General features: G+C 31.1%; 2 protein-coding genes across 3 annotated transcripts; both read right to left on the reverse strand.

Annotated features, from left to right (window-relative positions):
* Positions 1 to 207: 207 nt before the first annotated feature.
* Positions 208 to 4,601, reverse strand: LOC114163432 (BURP domain protein RD22-like). Its single transcript, XM_028047747.1, has 2 exons — positions 4,576 to 4,601; positions 208 to 979 (listed from the first exon to the last, which is right to left on the reverse strand). Exons 1-2 carry the CDS (start codon positions 4,599 to 4,601, stop codon positions 208 to 210), a joined length of 798 nt encoding a protein of 265 aa, XP_027903548.1.
* A 1,102-nt stretch (positions 4,602 to 5,703) lies between these two features.
* Positions 5,704 to 11,771, reverse strand: LOC114162428. 2 transcript variants are annotated; one of them, XM_028046314.1, is made up of 3 exons: positions 11,753 to 11,771; positions 10,232 to 10,340; positions 5,704 to 7,552 (listed from the first exon to the last, which is right to left on the reverse strand). In XM_028046314.1, the coding sequence occupies exons 2-3, from the start codon at positions 10,281 to 10,283 to the stop codon at positions 5,880 to 5,882; spliced, it is 1,725 nt and encodes a 574-aa protein (XP_027902115.1). In that variant the 5' UTR covers positions 10,284 to 10,340; positions 11,753 to 11,771; the 3' UTR covers positions 5,704 to 5,879. The 2 variants fall into 2 exon arrangements, with proteins under 2 accessions (XP_027902115.1, XP_027902114.1); XM_028046313.1 differs by lacking the exon at positions 11,753 to 11,771 and adding an exon at positions 10,438 to 10,513.
* Positions 11,772 to 22,280: the final 10,509 nt, after the last annotated feature.

The following is a 22,280-nucleotide window of genomic DNA, read 5'->3' on the forward strand; positions in this document are numbered from 1 at the left end:
TAGCACCGATAAGCTAACACAAGCCACACATAATAATATCATCATTATTTTTACATTATTCATGATGTCTTACATAGTTCAGAACAAACAGAAATACATAGTAGGCCGAAAGATTACATCATCACACAATGCCTTATTTAATGTAAGGGTAGTATTCTTGGCATGATATATAAGTTTAGTTAACTTTATTTACCATACCAAAGAAGATTAAAGAAGATTACAGTCAGGGAAGAAATGACACACAGGAATGGTCCCAGGCTTCACTTTTAGAACTTGAAATGCATTGTGGTTTGGATCGCATTCTGATGTGTCTTTGTGGCATACTGCTACAGCTTTAACCCTAGTTCCATCTTCTCCCTCCAATGGCATAAAATGTACACTGCTATTTGATATCTTATGGCAGTAAAATACAACATATGGGTAATTCATAGGATGACATGTAATTATGTTTTTGTCTGCTAAAATCTTCACTCCATCTTTCACTAAGAACTTTTCAGACTTGTTTTCATTTTCTGTAGAAGTAACGTGGACAATCTTCCCAAGTATAGAAGTGACGAAGTCTACCATGAATTCTATTGAAGTTGCACAGTATTTTTCTTCACCATTCAGTGCAGGCTCTTCACACATATTCAGAGCAAACTCCACATTCTCAGCTTTCTCTGAATTTGGCTCCAGAGCCAAAATCTCAAATATTTCGTTTATCTTTTCTGATGAGAATGGTAAGTGTTCTGCAATTTCGCGGGGCAACAACGGACTTGAATATTTTCTTTTAGGGAAGTGTGCATCCAATTTTGCGCCCGGCATCAATCCTTCTTCTAAGAAAAATATACTTGATTTTGAGTGATCGTGGTGATGATGATCAACAACTGGAACGACCTCTTGAACAACAACATTTGTCTTTGATTGAGAGTCAAAAGGTGTCTCGTCTTTCTTAACACCGAGAATAATAATTGATTTTCGTCTTGTAATGATGACATCTCTTGACCATTATGATTTTTCTTAACACCTCAGACCAATAATTGATTTCCGTCTTATGATGATGACATCTCTTGACCACCATGAATTTTCTTATAACCCAGACTAATAATTGATTTTCGTCTTGTGATGATGACATCTTTTGACCACCATGATTTTTCTTAACACCCCAAACTAATAATTGATTTTCCCTGTAATGATGACATCTCTTGACCACCATGATTTTTCTTAATACCCCAGACTAATAATTGATTTCCGTATTGTGATAATGACATCTGGTTGATACCATCTTGTAATTGAGTTTTCTCACCATCAAGAGAAAGAATCTCATCTTGCAATATTAAAAAAAACATATCAAGTATTTAATAGTGGCCTTTCTCTATTGAAAAAGATTAGTTTGGTTATTTGAAATTTTAAATTGAACTAATTAGTTTCAAACTCTTTAAATTGTTGAGAACAAAAGTTTAAATGAGTATTTAAGTGATTATTGGAAATTCATAGTTACCATCAATAAATGTATAAATTTTATTTTCATTTATTTAAAAGGATCAAGTGTTTCCAATCAACATAAAATATGTTTTAATTAGAATGGTTATACATAGCAGAAGGAAAGTGGTTACAAGTGAAAACTGATGCGAAGAAACACACAAACCCCAGTGATATTTGTAGACAAGAGATAGACTGGCTTTTCATATATAACTTTATTTTTTCAAACAATCAAGGAATAAAATACAAAAATAAAATAAAACATTTCCCCTTTTTTAATAATTTTTATTCCTATTTATTTTTTATTTAAAAGGATTTTTTTTTCTGCATACCATTACCTTTCTCTTGTAGTGATTACACCATTTTAGATATAATTAAGGCAGGAGCATAATGGTAACAACATATAAATTATCATTATAGTTAATAGAGAGCACTTTTTAAATAACGCTTATTTAATTAAACATTCTAAATCAAAACAAAAGGCAAAAGGTTTTATGAAATAAGTGCTATAAAAGTGAATACAAATATATAATGCTTCATCCAAAACGCACTATTTATATTTAATTTATATTTTTGAAAAAAAAAAATAAACCAATAGAAAACGTTTTTAGATTTAAGGACTATGTATTAAGATATCAATAGATAAATTTTTATTAAAAAAAGTCTATTATTTATTAAAAAATTTCTAAGACAATTGGTGCACTCGTCCACTGTCCCAACTTACTTTTTTATTTCTTTTTCGATGCGATTACTATGTTTTAAAAGAATTTATGTATTATGTTTTTTATTTCTATTTTTATAGTAAAATATCAATTTGGTCATTCTATTTTTTTTATCTCAATTTGGTCCCGGTTTTGAGAGATTTGATGCAATCAAGTTCTTTCCATTAGTGGTACAGTAACAGCATTAAATAGGGTGTCACGTGTCAGTTTCTGGATTTTTTTAAACTTTTTATTTTTTAATTTCTTTTTTGAATTTTTTTATTATTTTGAATTTATTTATTTTTTAATTTTTTTAAAAAATTAAAAATTTGCCATGTTTCAAGCTGACATTGTGTCACGTGGCAGTGACAGTGTGATGTAGCGTGATAGTGCCACGTGTCACTATTATGCCAAGTGTCATTCTCTCCTTCTTAATTTGGTCTTTGATTTTTTAATTTTTGTCTCAATTTAATCACAATTTTTGTAAAAATGGTGCAATTCACGTCATTCTCCAAATTGAAACAAAAATTAAGTTTTATATAAATATTATACAAATATTTTTATTAAATTTGATATTTTTATTCAAATTGATATTTTTATTATATACTTTTAACAAAACTAAGTTTATTTAAATTTGTGTTTCACATTCAACTTAATTTAAAATTGTTTTCAAATTTTAAATTTATTTGTTTTTTATTGTTACATAAATTAGTTAATTTTTTTAAAAAAATATATAATTTGTTTTAAAATTATTGAACTTTACACATTTGAAAAATATGCAATTATTTGAAATATAAAGTCAAATAAAAAAAACCATATTAAAGTATGATGTAATAAAATATCAATATAATTTATGAATTTTTTTTATTAACATTATTTTCTATTAACAACTTTAAAACAATTTTAAATAAAGTTCAATGTAAAATATAAATTCAGATAAACTTAATATTGTTAAAAATATTTACTTGAAATATCAATTTTGATAGAAATATTTGTGTACATTTGTAGAGAAATTAATGTAAGGCCCATTAAAATCTTGTTTACGTAATTCTGTCCTTAATTTTAAGGGCTGCCCTGCAGCAGTGGGCCTAAAGGCTGGCCCATGATATAAGAACCCTTCGCGTTGCCCTAATTCCACTCATTTTCAGAAAACCAGCAGTCACCCCTTGCTTTCACAGGACGCTCTGCTAGGGTTTCTCCCCAAGCTTTCTCGAGCTAGCTTTAAACCAGTTCCCACTCCACGTAAGTGCCCTTTTCTAGATCGTATGAGTTCTAGTGCTTTCCTTTGTATTTTCACCGTTAGGGTTTCGTATCAATCCGCCATTGTCCCATGTACCTCCTATTTTTCAGCTCTTTAGTGCGTTCCGAGGGTTGCGGTGCTAGTGTCGTGTCGGCAAGGCTTCAGTTGGCTCTGTTTCCAGGTAGGGAAGCTAGAACTCACTGGTGTACTTTGTTTTCGCTGCTATTTTGCTTTTGTGTTGAGAGTCCTTGGTTGGTTTGATGTTCTGAATGTGTGTATTGGCTTGATGTGTTGTTTTGGACTAGTGGGTATGACTGCTCCAGGAAAACAGTGGCGAGACCTGTTAATCTCGCCCGAGCGAGTCAGTCTCGCCTAGGTGAGATGAACAGGGAGCTCGCCCAGGACTTTTGCGCGAAAGGTCGCCCAGGCGACCAGCTTGACTTTTGAGCGTCGCCCAGGCGAGAGGGGTCTCGCCTAAGCGAGATCCCGCGAGTGCTTCTGCTCCCTTTCTCGAGCCCTCGCCTAGGCGAAGGGGGAGCTCGTCTGAGCGAGCACGTCTCGCCTGAGCGAGGTGCTGGGCGAGACAGTGTTGTGTAGAGGTGTTTGTTTATTTCTGGATGGCATGTTTTGAGTGGGTAGGGATGTTATGATGTAAGTTATGTATATAATGGAGCATGAGGTATATGTAGCAGGATTCATGAAATTTAAATGATGGGTTTGGTATGATTTTTGGCATGAGAACTAAATGAGATTGGTATCACTAAAGTGACATGAAAATGAGATGAGTTGTATTTTATGAACATGAATGGACTATGATGAGTTGGAATGGGTTGGACCTGGAAATGTGAAATGTAACGGCTTTGAAGGTTGACATAATGAATGCACCCTTGCATGGTGAATCTTATTGGACTGTATGATTGTATTTTGTTTGTGTCAGTGTATAATTCCTTGGGGCCTCTAGGTGAGACTTTCAGGGTTGCGCTTCAGTGGTCGGGACGTAATCCCATGGTCCCTGTTAGTGGGTGTCCATGGTGGTGACCCATCTGTATAACTAGGTAAAGATTCAAGGTAAGGTTGCATCCTGATGCTCTAAGGAGCCAGTTAGTCTCACTTAGAGCAGACTGACTCCTGTGGTGAGAGTAGCAGGAGGCCTGAAATTCATTAAGGGCTAACCTTGTGGTGGGGGAGATTGGATTCATCGTAATACTTGTAACACATAGCTCGGAGATGAGCAGCTCAGGGTCGAGTAGAGGTATCCACCACAAGTGCAAGCATCCACTGAATCCAACCAAGTTATACGTATCCGGATGAGTCGAGTCGAGTCGTAGTGTATTGATTGGGAGTCATAACATGTTTGGTTGATTATATGGATGTGAAATGATGGAAATACTTTTGACTGTATGATGAATATGTTGTTGGCTCTAGCTTACCCGTTTCGTTGCATGGTTGTGTTGTATGTGGCTGTTCTTTCTTGCAATGATCATCGACTTGGTTGATGGGAGCAGATGGGCGAAGTTCTCGTGGTCAACAGGGGAATGGTGATTCCACCGCTTAGCCGTCTGGGCTGGATCTTACACTTCTCTTCGTGATGTCTTCTTTAAGGCTATGGCCCTTGTATTCGTTGTCTTTGGATTGTAAATTCTTAGTTAAACTGTTATCCTGCTTTTGTTGGCATCGTGGTGTGCCTGGTTTTGTAAGGGTGATGTTGGGAACCCCAGGACTGCGTGATTTTACTATCTTATGTGTGACGTTTCCTTTAATTGTGTTTATAAATTAAATGGGACGTTAATATGGGTTGAAGAAGTTATGGGTTGGTATCTTGACGTATGATGTTTCAAGAAAACAAAATTTTATGATGAGGGCATGTTTGATATGGATTATTTTTTCTATAAATCAAGTGCTTTTAAAGAATAAAATCAATAATGTTATTTGAATAGATGGAAGATCGGAACAAAGTTGAAAATGTATTCGCAATTATAATATATAATAAAATAAAGTAAACGTAAGAAAACTAAAAGATTCGTACGTACGGATACTATTTGAATTATGGGCCCCACGTCTAGATTTTTTCGAAGCAATTTTTCTAAGACTGGCTAGCAACACACATCTAACAAAAAGAATCATTTAATTTGAACATTACCTCTCTTCTTGTATATGTTATATGTTTGTGTGTGACGTGTATATCTGGTCCAATCCAAAATCAATGTCTATGTTTTGGTGTCTTTTGTTTGCAATTCACATGTCTAGATTATTATCTAATTCTGTGAAAGGAAAAACTTCAAATTCAAATAATAACACCGATAAGCTAACACAAGCCATACATAATATCATCATTATTTTTATTACATTATTCATGATGTCTTACATAGTTCAGAAGAAACAGAAATACATCGTAGGCTGAAAGATTACATCATCACACAATGCCTTATTTAATTCAAGGGTAGTATTCTTGGCATGATATATAAGTTTAGTTAACTTTATTTACCATACCAAAGAAGATGACCCTCAGGGAAGAAATGACACACAGGAATGGTCCCAGGCTTGCCTTTGAGAACTTTGAATGCAATATGGTTTGGATCCCATTCTGATGTGTCTTTGTGGCATACTGCTACAGCTTTAATCCTAGTTCCATCTTCTCCCTCCAATGGCATAAAATGTGCACTGCTATTTGATAACTTATGGCAGTAAAACACAACATATGGGTATTGCATTGGGTGACATGAAATTATCTCTTCTTTTGCTAAAATCTTCACTCCATCTTTCACTGAGAACTTTTGGGACTTGCCTTCATTTTCTATCTCTGTAGAAGTAACATGGACGTTCTTCCCAAGTTTTGAAGTGACAAAGTCTACCATGGATTCTACTGAAGTTGCACAGTATTTTTCTTCACCATTCAGTGCAGGCTCTTCACACATATTCAGAGCAAACTCCACATTCTCAGCTTTCTCTGACTTTGGCTCCACAACCAAAACCTCTAATATTTCATTTATCTTTTCTGATGAGAATGGTAAGTGTTCTGCAATTTTGCGGGGCAACAACGGGCTTGAATATTTTCTTTTAGGGAAGTGTGCATCCAATTTTGTGCCCCGCCTCAATCCTTCTTCTAAGAAAAATATACTTGATTTTGAGTGATCGTGGTGATGATGTTCAGCAACTGGAACTACCTCTTGAATAACAACATTTGTCTTTGATTGAGAGTCAAAAGGTGTCTCGTCTTTCTTAACACTCCAGACTAATAATTGATTTCCGTCTTCTAATGATGACATCTCTTGACCACCATGATTTTTCTTAACACTCCAAACTAATAATTGATTTCCTTCTTCTGATGATAACATCTCTTTGACACCATGATTTTTCTTAACACCCCAAAATAATAATTGATTTTCGTCTGCTGATGATGACATCTCTTTGACACCATGATTTTTCTTAACACCCCAGACAAATAATTGATTTCCGTCTTCTGATGATGACATCTCTTTGACACCATGATTTTTCTTAACACCCCAGACTAATAATTGATTTCCGTCTTCTGATGATGACATCTCTTGACCACCATGATTTTTCTTAACACCCCAGACAAATAATTGATTTCCGTCTTCTGATGATGACATCTCTTTGACACCATGATTTTTCTTAACACCCCAGAAAAATAATTGATTTCCGTCTTCTGATGATGACATCTCTTTGACACCATGATTTTTCTTAACACCCCAGACAAATAATTGATTTCCGTCTTCTGATGATGACATCTCTTTGACACCATGATTTTTCTTAACACCCCAGACTAATAATTGATTTCCGTCTTCTGATGATGACATCTCTTGACCACCATGATTTTTCTTAACACCCCAGACAAATAATTGATTTCCGTCTTCTGATGATGACATCTCTTTGACACCATGATTTTTCTTAACACCCCAGACTAATAATTGATTTCCGTCTTCTGATGATGACATCTCTTGACCACCATGATTTTTCTTAACACCCCAGACAAATAATTGATTTCCGTCTTCTGATGATGACATCTCTTTGACACCATGATTTTTCTTAACACCCCAGACAAATAATTGATTTCCGTCTTCTGATGATGACATCTGGTTGATACCATCTTGTAATTGAGTTTTCTCACCACCAAGAGAAAGAATCTCATCTTGCAATATTAAAACAAACATATCAAGTATTTAATAGTGGCCTTTCTCTATTGAAAAAGATTAGTTTGGTTATTTGAGATTTTAAATTGAACTATTTAGTTTCCAAACTACTTAAATTGTTGAGAACAAAAGTTTAAATGAGTATTTAAGAGATTATTGGAAATTCATAGTTACCATCAATAAATGTATAAATTTTATTTTCATTTATTAACAATGGATCAAGTGTTTCCAATCAACATAAAATATTTTTTAATTATAATGGTTATACATAGCAGAAGGAAAGTGGTTACAAGTGAGAACTGATGCGAAGAAACACACAAAGCCCAGTGATATTTATAGACAAGAGATAGACTGGCTTTTCATATATAATTTTTTTTTCAAAACAATCAAGGAATAAAATACAAAAATAAAATAAAACACTTCCCCTTTTTTAATAATTTTTATTCCTATTTATTTTTGATTTAAAAGGACCTTTTTTTTCTGCATACCATTACCTTTCTCTTGTAGTGATTACACCATTTTAGATATAATTAAGGCAGGAGCATAATGGTAACAACATAAATTATCATTATAGTTAATAGAGAGCACTCTTTAAATAACACTTATTTAATTAAACATTCTAAATCAAAACAAAAGGCAAAAGACAAGGTTTTATGAAATAAGTGTTATAAAAGTGAATACACATATATAATGCTTCATCCAAAACGAACTATTTATATTTAATTTATATTTTTTTAAAAAAATAAATAAACCAATAGAAAACGTTTTTAGATTTAAGGCCTATGTATTAAGATATCAATAGATGAGTTTTTATTAAAAAATGCGTCTATTATTTATTAAAAAATTTCTAAAACAATTGGTGCACTCGTCCACTGCGTCAACTTACTTTTTTATTTCTTTTTCGAAGCGATTACTCATTTTTTAAAATAATTTATGCATTTTTCAAAGGTTAAATTATATTTTTGATTCTTATTTTCGTAGCAAAATATTAATTTGGTCATTTTATTTTTTTATCTCAATTTGATTTCGGTTTTGGAAAATTTGATGCGATCAAGTTCTTTCCATTAGTAGTTTAATAACAACATTAAATGAGGTGTCACGTGTCAGTGTCAGTTCCTGGATTTTTTAGAATTTTTTTATTTTTCTTTAATTTTTGTGTTATTTTTTATTTATTTATTTTTAAATTTTTTTAAAAAGTAAAAAATTTATCATGTGTCAAGATGACATTGTGCCACATGACGGTGACAATGTGATGTGGTAGTATCACGTGTCACTATTATGCCAGATATCATTCTCTCAATCTTAATTTGGTCCCTGTATTTTAATTTTTGTCTCAATTTAGTTTCAATTTTTGTAAAAATTGTGTAATTTCGTCCCTCTCCAAATTGGAACAAAAATTAACTTTTATATAAATGTTATACAAATAATTTTATTCATATTGATATTTTTATTATATACTTTTAATGAAACTAATTTTATTTAAATCTGTGTTTCACATTCAACTTTACTTAAAATTGTTTTAAAATTTTAATTTTTTTTATTGTTACATAAACTAGTTAATTTTTTTTTAAATTCATATAATTTATTTTTACACTAACTAAAACATTTGTATATAAACTATTGATCTTTACACATTTGAAAAATATACAATTGTTCGAAATATAAATTCAAATAAAAATATAATATTAAAGTATGATGTAATAAAATATCAATATAATTTATAAATATTTTTTGTTATTAACATTATTTTCTATTAACAACTTTAAAACAATTTTAAATAAAGTTCAATGTAAAATATAAATTTAGATAAACTTAATCTTGTTAAAAATATTTATTTGAAATATCAATTTTGATAGAAATCTTTATGTACATTTATATAGAAATTAAATTTGGTTTTAATATAGAAAGGGACAAAATTGCTCAATTTTTACAAAAATTAGGATTAAATTGAGACAAAAATTAAAATACATGGACCAAATTGAGAATGAGGACATGCACATGACATAATAGTAGTGATACATGACACTGTCACTACCACATAATACTATCACGGTCACGTGACACGATGTCAACTTGACATGTAACAAATTTTTTTATTTTTTTAAAAAAATTAAAAAATTAAAAAAACCAGGAACTGAATATAACAATCCCATTTAATGTTGTTACTGCACCCCAAAAGTACACCCCAAAAGTAATTGATTGCATCAAATTTTTTCAAAACAAAGATCAAATTGAGATTAAAAAAATAGAGTCCAAATTGAAAAGGAAAAATATAATTTAACCTTTTTCAAAATCTTTCGAACCAGCACTGCCTGTAAACACCGTATACACCACTTCATCCGGACTCGCTCTCTTTCCTCAAACTCACTCAACCTTGTCGCCACAATCAACATTCTGGTGCCTAGTTGCGTTTTCGTTGGCTCACATTTCGGTCTCCTTTCAGTTCGCGTAGTCCGCTCATGTTTGGGTCTCACTCCATTCGCATTCGTGTTCTTCCAGAGGCATGTGTTTTAGATATATTAATTGGTCATATTAAGAGAGTTTTTTTTCTTTTTTTTCTATCTCAAGAGTATCACTTTTCATGATCCCACATTAATGCATGTTTTAGATATAATAATCTAAACTGGTGGTTAAACAGAATTATTACATGTTTTAGATATAATAAAATTTGTACTAACCAAGCTTGGGAAGTTGTGTGACTGCTTTGGGGATTGGTGTGTTTGGAAGCATCCTTTCCCAGTAAATCTCTGGAGGTAAGGCAGCCTAATAAGCTGCCATCAGTATCACCTTTTCACACAAAAAAAAAAAGAAAACAGAGCTCAACTTAAATATATATAAACATAATAGAAATGAGAAGAAATGAAAAACTAAAGTTAAAACTCACACTGAGAGAAAAAAGTAATGCAAGGCAGTGAAACTCCATAGCAGAAGGAAAGTGGTTACTAGTGAGAAGCTGATGCGAATAAACACAGAAACCCAAGTGATATTTATAGACAAGAGATAGACTAGCTTTCATATTCTTTTTCTTTTTTTTTTTTCAAAACAATCAAGGAATAAAAAAAAAAACTTCCCCATTTTTTAAGTGGTTTTATAGAAGAGTTTCACTGGAGAGAACAATACCAATGAGATCTGAGCCTAACCACATAATCACTCTCAACCCAAAACCTTAAGGCAATGGATTTATGGGTCTTTATTTTTATATAGTGCTCTACTTTCTCATTTCTGGTCAATGTGGGACTTAGACTCACACTTGTATTCCTAACATTAAGAACTTTTATTCCTATTTATTTGTGATGTAAAAGTTTTTTTTTTCTGCATAGCATTAGTTTTTAGGATCCCATGTTATTATACCATTTTAGTTATAATCTATGATGCACTGATACTTTAATTTTGGTCTCCTATCCGTGTCGGATACGTATTGAACTATTCAAATGTGAGACATAAATTTTTTTTAATTGATATACATCATTTTAACATAATTACATAAAAATTATGATAAGATGAAAAATATATTGGAGATGCGAATGAGTTTCATGATAAACCAAATAATTAGAAGAAATAAAAATAATATATATATATATATATATATATATATATGGTTACTTAATTAATTGTGAATATTTTAATAATTTAAATGGATACGGAGATATGGCGGGGATGGGTATTATGGCGGAGATATGTACATTTTCATATTCATTCTCATGTCCAATTGAAAAATTCGGGGATTCTCCATATCCATACCCAGTCAATATAAATTTTTTTCATCAAAACGGAGATTGATTCGAATAATATCCACGAAACGGATTTATTTGTCATATCTAAGTACGCGTTTATATTTATCTAAACTGAAAATTGTTATACGGGTTGTAAAGTTAGCATAAATGTACAAATTTATTTTTACTGAGAACAAAAATATATTTGCAACTAAAATAGAAAAAGAATGTATAAACACAAGATCGCTATAAAAGGTAATGGTGAAATAGTTGTGTATTTTATAAATATAAAGGATATTATTTTAGTAATGATATATGATAATGAAATTTTAAAGGACAATTAAATTAAGAGAAAATTAAAGAGTAAAGGTAAGGCAGCCTGAGCTGCCATCAGTATCACCTTTTCACACAAAATCCATAGCTCAACTTAAATATATAAAAACATGATAGATATGAGAAGAAATAAGAACTAAGGTTAAAACTCACACTGAGAGAAAAAAGTAATGCAAGGCAGTGATATGTCTCACTTTATGAGGAACATAATGAGAAGAGGATATGTCTCACTTTTCTAAGACTTTTCAAGTTTCTTTATTAATGAAAATTTATGAGTATTAAATTAAGCGAATTTTTTTTTATAAATTGATATTAATAAATAATAAATTAAAAATTTAAATATAATAAAAAATAAAAATTTTAAGATATTTTTTTTATATTTACTATCTTCTAAAGGAGCAATAATGCTCTGAAACATCACAGCAGAGACAAAGTAATTAATGGTAAGAGATACGATCAAACATAAAAACGGCGGTTATTTAAAGAATTCATATGATTTTCTTGACTCAAATATTAAAACTTTTTATATATAAACCCGTTTGCTAACATTTAAATTTTTTTTTCAACGCAATTAAATTAAATTAAAAAATATAACGTAAAAATTAAATAGACAATATTTATTATTTTTAAAAATTAAAAATTAAATTATATAAAAATTTCGAACATAAACAATTTTCAATCTTACATTAAAATTCAAATAATTAAAAATATATTTAATTCTTATTATAATATTAACGGATGTAATTATTCGTTTAGTTTAACTTTAAATTTATATGATTATAAACTTTTTAATTATTTGGAAGAATAACTAATAATACAAATGGCGATTATTGAAATAGTAGTCCATAACCTTTTTCATTAGCGAATAAAAAAACAAAAACTTTATTTTTTCGGTCTTCTTCCAAACATATGAAGTCACATAACCTCTCATTTTTTTTTTCAAATAAATCAAGAAATAAAATAAAAATATACTTTGCCATTTTGAAGAATTTTTAATTTTATTAATTTAAAAATATATATATGTATATATATATATATATATATATATGTATATATATATACATATATATATATATATATAATAATAATAATAATAATCTATCTATAACAATAAAAATGATTCTTTTTTTTGTGTCCACATTTCATAATACCCGTTTTACCCTTAGTTATTTTAAAAATTAATTATTTTATAAATAATTTGCTTTTAATCATTTTTCTACAAATCTCTTTTGTTTTAAATCATCATTTAAATTTTCTTTTTACATATCTTATTTTTTTATAATTTTATATTTAACAACTATTTTTAAAATTATATATTTATTATTGATCTTAACTTTCTTGAAAATTAGAAAATGTGAATACAGGTGCGACAGCGTCTGTATGTTTGCTAATAATAATAATAATAATAATAATAATAATAATAATAATAATAATAATAATAATAATAATAATAATAATAATAATAATAATAATCTCGAATTATGACTAAAGTAAGAATAGAAGTAACTAATAATTTGGATGTGTGAAATTTTGTCTCGTAACGAGTTGTATCAATTGTAGTACTAGTATGCATGAGTTTTGTTATAATCAAATTATGAGTTATGTTATAATCAAATTATAGTGTCGTTTTTTTACTTATAACTTGATAGACATGGGTAGATCTTGACCAATATTTTTAGAAGAGTAAAAATAATACACTTAAAATTTTATATATTTATTTATTATCATTAGTATAATAAAAATGAATACATAATTTAGTATATGGATAACTATAAAGAAATCACACAAATCTAAAGGTTACCATTCATTTTTCCAAATTTTTGAATTTATCAATAATTGAATAAAAACTAAATCTTTTAGCTATTTATTTTTTTATTGTAAATAATCATATTATTGACAATAAATTATTTTCCATTTTATTCTGCAATATTATTTTTGATAATCTTCATTGCAAAAGATTATCTTTCTGTTGTATATGAAAAGTTAAAATAAGACAAATTAAAAAATCAATCAAATAGAATGTCATTCACTTTCTTGTTCTTGTCAAAGATTGACATAATTCAAAGATGCTTAATAAATTCTTCAAGGATGCAATATTGTTTCTTACATTTTTTTCACTTGTAATTTTTTTACACTTGAAATTTTTAACACATGTAAATAAAAAATAAAATGAATAGTTAGTAATTTGATCTATAAATATATTAAAAATTATTTTAACATGTTTATATAAGTTGTAATTAAGTTTGATTACTAATTTGATTTTAAAGTGGGAAGGACAAAATTGAATCATTTTAAACAATTGGAGAACTAAATTGAATCAAAATTCCAAATAGAGGGACTAAATTGAAAACAACTATTGTTAGCTTAACACGTGGCAGTTTTTTTTCAAATAAAAAATAAAAAAATAATTAAAAAAAATTAAAATTTCTCAAGTTGACACGTGGCACAACCATGACGTGACACATGACAGTTTAACTTTTTTAAAAAAAATTAAAATTCCACAAAATGACATGTGACATGTACGGACACGGTGTTAACGTCAACTTAACGACAAGGACCAAATTGAACCTTTTTAAAAAATTAAAGGACCAAATTGAACCAAAATATAATAAAGGGACCAAAATGAACCAAACCAACAAATTAAGGGACCAAAATAGTAATTAAACCATAATAAAATGTTGAAGTTAAAATTTGAAAGTAATCTTCGCTTTCTCACTAAAATCTAAAGGATAATATTTGTTCATAAAAGTTCATATTGTTAAATAACCTTTAATTTTGTTAAATAATCTTTAGATTTTGATTTAGAATACAAAGTCATTTTTATTTAGCAAAGTGCATATTGTTTTTATTTAGATTAGATTAGATTAAGATTTAGTTTGGTTTGTTAATATTTGGTTTGTAAGTGGCTATATAATAGCCCATTCTCCATCAATGAAAATCACCATAGTGAGTTACATTTCATATTATTTTAGTGTGTGTGAGTTTTTCCAACAAAGTGGTATCAGAGCTCTATGCTCTGAGGACTGAGTGAAAAAAAGAGAAACAGTGTGAGAAAAAAAGAGTGTGTGCTTGAGTGCTTTGGAGAAAAAGAAAGGAGAGATGGCAAGAGTTGTTAATGGTATGATGGTGTCGCAATTGTTGAAGAAAACCAATTATGATAATTGGTGTTTACAAATGAAGACCCTTGTGGGATCCTAAGACATTTTGGATATAGTAGAGACCGGGTACCAAGAACTCGCAGAGGATGCAAATTAGACGGGGACCCAGATTACCGCGTTCAAGAAGACGGGGATGAAAGACAATTCGACTTTGTATTTCTTGAACAATGTTGTGGACGAGTCAGGCTTCGAGCAGATTGCAAACGTTGCATGTTCAAAGGAAGCATAAGATATTCTAGAGGTTGCGTACAAAGGGAACAACCTGGTCAGACAAGATCGGCTTCAAGCTCTTAGAGAAGAGTTTGAAGGCCTAAAGATGGAAGATAAAGAGCAAGTAACCGAGTACATAACTTGGGTAGAGAAGGTGGCCAACCAACTCAGCAAGAATGGAGAGCCATTGTCAGGAAGATGAGTTATGGAGAAAATCTTGAGATCATTGACAAATGATTTTGAGAGCATCGTATGTGCCATCGAGGAGTCGAAGGACCTGTTAGTTCTCTCAGGCGCAACTCAATTTGAATGAAACTCAGAATACTCAAGGCAAAGGTCCCAAAGGCAGAGGACGAGGTGACAGAGGACGAGGTGGCTGAGGACGAGGTGGGCGTAATCTATGTGATGTGAAAGAGAGCACAGACCAAACTAGGCAACACAATTGGCATGACCGTGTTTAAGAAAGGGGCCAAAGAGATTGGTCTAAGTCAAAAGTGGAATGTTTTAGGTGTGGCAAGTATGGCCACTACGCAAGAGAATGCAGATTGGCAAACTGCTACAACTATGGCAAGGCTGGTCATATAGCGAAGTTTTATCAAATTGAAAAGGAGAAAAATCTTCTCATAGAGGAAGACGACGAAGAGGAGTTGGAATATTAATGATGATGCAAAACTTGGATGCCAAACTCAAGAGCAGTGAATCGGATGTCGAGTTGCATTCGAGCTGTGTGGAGGAAAGGGAATAAGGTGATGAGCTTAGTCTAGGTTGTTTAAATAACTCAGTCCAATATCTAGACACTGGAGCAAGCAATCACATGTGTGGAGATAAGAGTTTCTTCAACAAACTCACCAAGATGGAGGCCAAATTAGTGTTATGTGCAGATGATTCCAAGGTAGCGGTAAAAGGATATGGAACAATCCGACACATGCAAAAGGATGGACGGGTTGGAGAAATCAGGGATGTCTACTATGTTCTTGAGCTAAAGAATATATTTTGAGCATAGGTCAGATAGTGGAGAAAGGAAACTCGATTCTGATATAGAATTGGGTATTGTACTTAAAGGACAAGCATAGTCGGCTAGTAGTTTGGGTAGAAATGAAGAAAAATCGGATGTACAAATTTGAGTTGAGCATCCTGCAGAAAAGGTGTTTGAAACGTGTGGACAAGGAAAGCAACACGGGATCCGTTCAGAACAGCGTGTTGAAGAAAGAGATGGTAAGCAAATTAAAGTAGTGTGATCTGAAAGAGAAGAGACAACTAATCTTGCCGAAGAAGTTGAAGAAGAAATAATGTTGTTGATGATGGGATATAGCTCGGGGGATGAACACAAATAAGTGAAGAAGCCGATAAAAAGGTTGAGTGTCATAAATCAATCCAGTAGCATGGAGAGATCGTCAAGACGTGCGGATAGCAGGAGAGCTTGGCAAAGAGTGTGAAGATCTCAAACAACCCAAAGACGAACTTAGAGAGCTCCATGGAGCATGAGGCCAGCTCAACTAGCTCGATGGAGCATGAGGCTAACTTAGTTAGGTCGGTTGGAAGTCTGAATTGCTTGATTAAGTTGGTAGAGTAAGTGGAGTGCCTAGATCGTTTGGGGGAGCAAGTGAACATCTCAAAAAGCTTAGTAGGGAACCTGTGTAGCTCAGATAGCTTAACGTGGAGTGTGGATAGCTTGGATGTCGAACAAGAATTGTTAAGTTTGCAAGAGCAGTTACATGCCGAGAAGGATATGAGAGTTGTACTAGAGGTACAAGATGAGAAGTGAGGACTTGGAATGGATGATGAGTTCAGTGTGAAGAAGGCATGAGTGTCCGATCTCTTAAAGAGAGCTCGACCTATTCAAAGGAACTCGGTTAATTACAAGTTGGCCACGGAGAGAATAAAGAACCCATCAAAGGGTAAGGCAACCAAGGTTAAGTGAAGTCGGCCAAAGAAAAGATCAAGTCAGTCAAAAAGAAGATCAAGTCGGGCAAAGAGAAGATCAATTTGGTTAAAGAGAAAAGCAAGTTGGCTGTGGAGATATAAGATTATTCGGGATGAAAGAAGAAAAAATTTAAGATTATGGGTGAGTTTTGTTAGATAATCTTTAATTTTATTACATAATCTTTAGATTTTGATTTAGATTACGAAGTTGTTTTTATTTAGCAAAGTGATAGGGTATTTTATATTTGGTGGATTAGATTTAAGTTAGTTGTTATTTTAGTCGGTTGGAGTATCTAAGATTTAGTTTGTTTATATGACATATTAGATTAGATTAAGATTTAGTTTGGTTTGTTAATATTTGGTTTGTAAGTGGCTATATAATAGCCCATTCTCCATCAATGAAAATCACCATAGTGAGTTACATTGCATATTCTTTTAGTGTGTGTGAGTTTTTCCAACACATATATCCTCAATGTCAAAATCTTTAAAAGTTTCATTCGTTGCTCACGAAACCATCCTCTCTCAACTTTTGAATCAAATCAAAATTTTAGTAGAACAAACCAATTACATAGCATTCGGTATATCCTAGGATTGTTTTCTGCAAAGCTTGACAAAGACAATCAATAATTCCCATAATCTCTTTCATCATGTGTAAAATCAATATTGAAACACCCCAATTTTTCGTTTATTACAATTTATAATACTAATTATATAATTTAAATAAAACTTCATTCCTATTTTATTGAAAATTTCAATAAAAAAAGACATTGCTTTACAAACAAAATTTATTGAAGTACAAACATAAGACTAAAGTATTATCCCAAACGGCTCCCAATATTAACCACTCTCCCTAGTGTCATGCATCTTCCTCAACACATGTACTATCTTCTGCTCTTGTATAAAATACGATCATCATTGGTGGAAACCATAACCACCAAAATAGAAGGATGAGCTAACATAAAAACATAAATACATCATAACCAGAATACACATCAATAATAATATAACAAATCACTCAAACCTTACCTAGCCACGTGTCTTACAACACGATTCAATTACACCTATTGTTTCACACAACCACACAAAACATCTTATCACCACAAATAATACAACCACCATTGATCTCAACATTAGGAAACTGAGTTGTAACTCACACGTAGCTTACTAATATAGTTCCACCTCCCATTACTCTCCTCAGAAGCACCAACGATACATATGTCACTTCTCATTACTCTCCTCGAGAGCTTTGACAAAGTACACCTTAGTTACCACTACGTGGAGTTACTCTTCACCACCTTTCGTCGAGTCATTGCATGCAATCATATGTTTACCTTTCAAACAAACCCATATTGACATGTCATCACAATCATACTAAATAACATCTACTCTACAATTAAATTTCATATAAAATAATTCATTATAAGAATGTAAGCTCCCCCTACCTCTTACTCTTTACTTATTTTCCTTCAAAACTCAACCTTTAAAACTTTCTTCCCTATTCCTAGACTTGTCGTCGTTTTTACTAAAACTTTCTCCTTAAACCTTTGTTCTCTCATATATTTATAAGCCTAATATTTCTAAGGAAAATTCAATATTTTATTTTCACTTATTATTATCTAACAATAATATATAATAGTATATAAGTATATCTCATACTATCTGACAATATCTTAAATATCTTTTAATTTGTAACAACATCTAATAATATTTTTCTAATTTAGTAATTATTCACCAAATCTTATTTCTTAAGAAATAAATCTTTTAAAATAAAATAAATCCTTTAAATGATAACTAATAAACAATTTTACTTAAAATATTTAACCATATTTTTATATATTTTTATGTTGATCCATAAACATCACCCCTTGGAGAATAAGTTGATCCATTAACAATAATTTTTGAAGAACCAGAAAAGATGCATTATATAGCTTCACCATACTATAAATGGAATAAAAATGTGAGCTCAAACGAGTATCACCATCTTGTTTTAAAGTGCTAATTTGGTTTTTTCCTTTACTAGTTTCAAGTTCACCCATTTCTAACAATTTAGTTATTCCATCTAATTCAACAACTTGTATCTCATCATTTCATTTACGCACAACATTTACAATGAAATCCAAATTTGAAAAAAATTGATGAACTAGAATAACCTCTTTTGTAGTCTATGAGAGAAATAATGCACATAATAAGCATAAGGATTATAATTAAGAACAAATGTGTAAGATTTCATTTTAAATATGATGAGAAGTATACTTTGAATTATACAGAGCATTTTCTAACACTACTTGTGTGACTTTATCATTATATGATGCTAAGAGTTTAATTATCTTAAGAAGTAACCTCTATTACTTGACTATGGTGTTTCCTCATGACCTCTAAATGCACAAGCTTGAAATGCTAGCCAACGAATTGTATAAATAAAGGTTTTGAGCCGTAACAATTCTTGCAAATTTTCTCTGAACTTTGAACATTTATAATGTTATTATTTCTAATAGATTGATTCAACAAGTCTTTATAAGCTTTCATTGCATTTTTATGCACTGAGTGTCGCAACTGATATTGCGACGGGACGACGAACCAAAATAAAAATTTGAAAAAAAAAGAGTTTGGAGTCGCCACCATAATTTATTCTAGAAAATTACGGAAAAAACCAAAAAGATAAGATAAGGTTTGCAAAAAAAAAAAAAGATTTTGGGTCCGAGAGTCAGTTACGCGTGGGAAGGTATTAGCACCTCATAACGCTCGTCCTAAGACGATACCTTTCATTAAACGTGTAAAAGGATGTGGTTTTTCAAAATATTTATTTTCCCTGAAAATAATAATAAATGAATTTACAAAAAAAAACAAAAATATTTTTTTGGTTTGTTTGGCCCGATGAGGATTAATCTTCACTCCTACGTATCTCCATTCACAATGGAGAATTAGGGTTATGTAGTTCTTTAGAATCTTTTAGAAATTGTTGATTTGATTTTTTTTTTATTTTTTTATAATTTTGAAAATCTTTTTATGTTTTTTTGTATTTTTAATTATTTGAAAATGAGTGTCATGCAACACGGGCGGCCAGACAGACACTAAATTTAAACAAAAAAACTGTTTTTTATCTTTAGTTCTTTATATTATTTTTGATATATTTTTTAGAAAAATAAATTTGCAAATTGGTGTCACACGACCTCAACGGCCGGATAGACACTAAAAGAAATGAAGAAAAATATTTGTTTATGATTAAAAAATATATAACGAAATATGAAAAAAATAGATCAAAAGAATTAGAAATTGGCAATGACGTACCTTTAAAATTTTTCAATATATGTTCTCTTCTATATCAATCTCACCCTCTCGTTTTCCCAACAAAGGTAAAAAGGAGGTGTGTTTATGTGGGTGGTAATGGAAGAGAAAGAGAAAGTGTAGCGAATATTTTCTTTCGATTTTCTACCTCCTTCAATATGTTTTTTTTTTGTTATGTTTTTTGTTTTGTTTTGAAAGAGAGATAAAAAAAGAGGTGTGTAAGTGAGAGTGGTGTTGGCAAAAAATGAGAGAAGTGTAGAGAATATTTTTTTTCGGTCCCTTTTCATGGAACAAACTGTCTATTTATATTCACAAACTGCAATCCTACCCTTAATTGTAATGAACAATATAAGAAAGAAATTGGTCATGATAACGACACATTATGGAAATTAAATCATAGCAAATCAGAGCACAATATCAATCAAGATCAGAAATATTGATTCTAACCATTAACAAATCACAACACAAAAATCAATCCCAATTAATAATATTGATTCTAACCATATGAAGAGATATTGCTTCTAATTATTAGAATCAATCCCAATTAGTAATATTGATTCTGACCATATGAAGAGATATTGCTTCTAATTATTAGAATCATATCACTAATGTCTCTATCAGAAACAAATGGTAGAAAATATTATGTTGAGTTTATTGGGCTCATGGAAAGGAATGTGATAATTAAAAATAAATTGAGCTCTTCCTTTTTTTCCTTTTTTTTTCATCTCTTTTTTTTTTATAAAATTAAAGTTTGAAAATCTTGGAAGAAAATTTTATTTCACCCTTTTTTATTTTCCATTAACTAAAAAAACTTTTTTTTTTATTTTTTATTTTTTCTTTGAAAATAAATTTATTCATCCGGACGAAATTGGGTGTTGACAACTGCCACTCTTTACTTAGATTTTACTAGATATATGAATGTTTGATTTTTTCATATTATCGTATTAAAAGATAAATAAAGATAGAGACACTAATTTCGTTCGAGTTTCAAACGAAGACAGATTTAAAGATACACTTGACTATTCCATAGGAGATGGTTTGTATCTAAAAGAAAAGAACAAGGTGACCATTACCAAGAATAGGGTCTTGATTCGACACACCATTTTTTTTTTTGTTTTTTGTTTTACTTTTGAAAACACCAAATTAGACCAATCTTGTGGAGATGGTCTATTCATAGGATTCGGTGACCATTACCATGTAAAGGGCCAGATCTGAAAATCCACATTCTTTTTGTAAATTTGGCTATTTGAAAAAAAGATTAGACCAATCCCGAGGAGAGGGTTTATATCCAAAAGATTCAGTGACCATTACCACATAGAGGATCCCGATCTGACAAATCACTTTGCTTTATTATTTTCTTTTCTGACTTTTTGAAAAAACAAATTAGACCAATCCCGAGGAGAGAGTCTATATCGAAAGAAAATAAATCAATGACCATTGCTTCGCAAAGGGCCTCGATGTGACAAAGAAATCAATGGCCATTGCCTCGTAGAGGGTCTTGATGTATAAAAGGAAATCAATGGCCATTGCCTCATAGAGGGTCTTGATGTATAAAAGGAGATCAATGACCATTGTCTCGCAGAGGGTCTTGATGTAAAGAAATCGATGACCATTGCCTCGTAAAGGGCATTGATGTGACAAAGAAATCAATGACCTTTGCCTCACAAAGCACCTTGATGTAAAGAAATCGGTGACCATTACTTCACAAAGGGCCTTAATGTGACAAACAAATCAATGACCATTGTCGCGCAGAGGGTCTTGATGTAAAGAAAATCCATGACCATTGCCTTGTAGAGGGTCTTGATATAATCATAAAGAAATCAATGACCATTGCTTCGCAGAGGGCCTTGATGTAAACATAAGGAAATCAGTGACCATTGCATCGCAGAGGGTCTTGATGTAAACATAAGGAAATCAATGACTATTGTCTTAAAAAGGGTCATGATGTAAACATAAGGGAATCAATGACCGTTGCCTCGTAGAGACTCCTTATGTATAAAATGAGAACCTGAATTTTGCTCTTGAAGTATGGACAAACAACGCATGAATGCCTAACATTTGTGAGACTTGCATAAAAAAATTGTCATTGCTGACTTTTTTTTCAA

Source organism: Vigna unguiculata, chromosome 9 (genome assembly GCF_004118075.2).
Source record: "Vigna unguiculata cultivar IT97K-499-35 chromosome 9, ASM411807v1, whole genome shotgun sequence".
Classification (NCBI taxonomy): Eukaryota; Viridiplantae; Streptophyta; class Magnoliopsida; order Fabales; family Fabaceae; genus Vigna; species Vigna unguiculata.

Bases quoted from the DNA above. Each gene is read 5' to 3' on its own strand.
- LOC114162428 (XM_028046314.1), bottom strand. From the start codon at position 10,283: ATGCTTCCAAACACACCAATCCCCAAAGCAGTCACACAACTTCCCAAG. The intron at 7,553-10,231 runs GTTAGTACAAAT...TAATATTGCAAG, and splicing joins CACACAACTTCCCAAGCTTG to ATGAGATTCTTTCTCTTGGT.
- LOC114163432 (XM_028047747.1), bottom strand. From the start codon at position 4,601: ATGAATCCAATCTCCCCCACCACAAG. The intron at 980-4,575 runs GTTAGCCCTTAA...ATAATGGTCAAG, and splicing joins CCAATCTCCCCCACCACAAG to AGATGTCATCATTACAAGAC.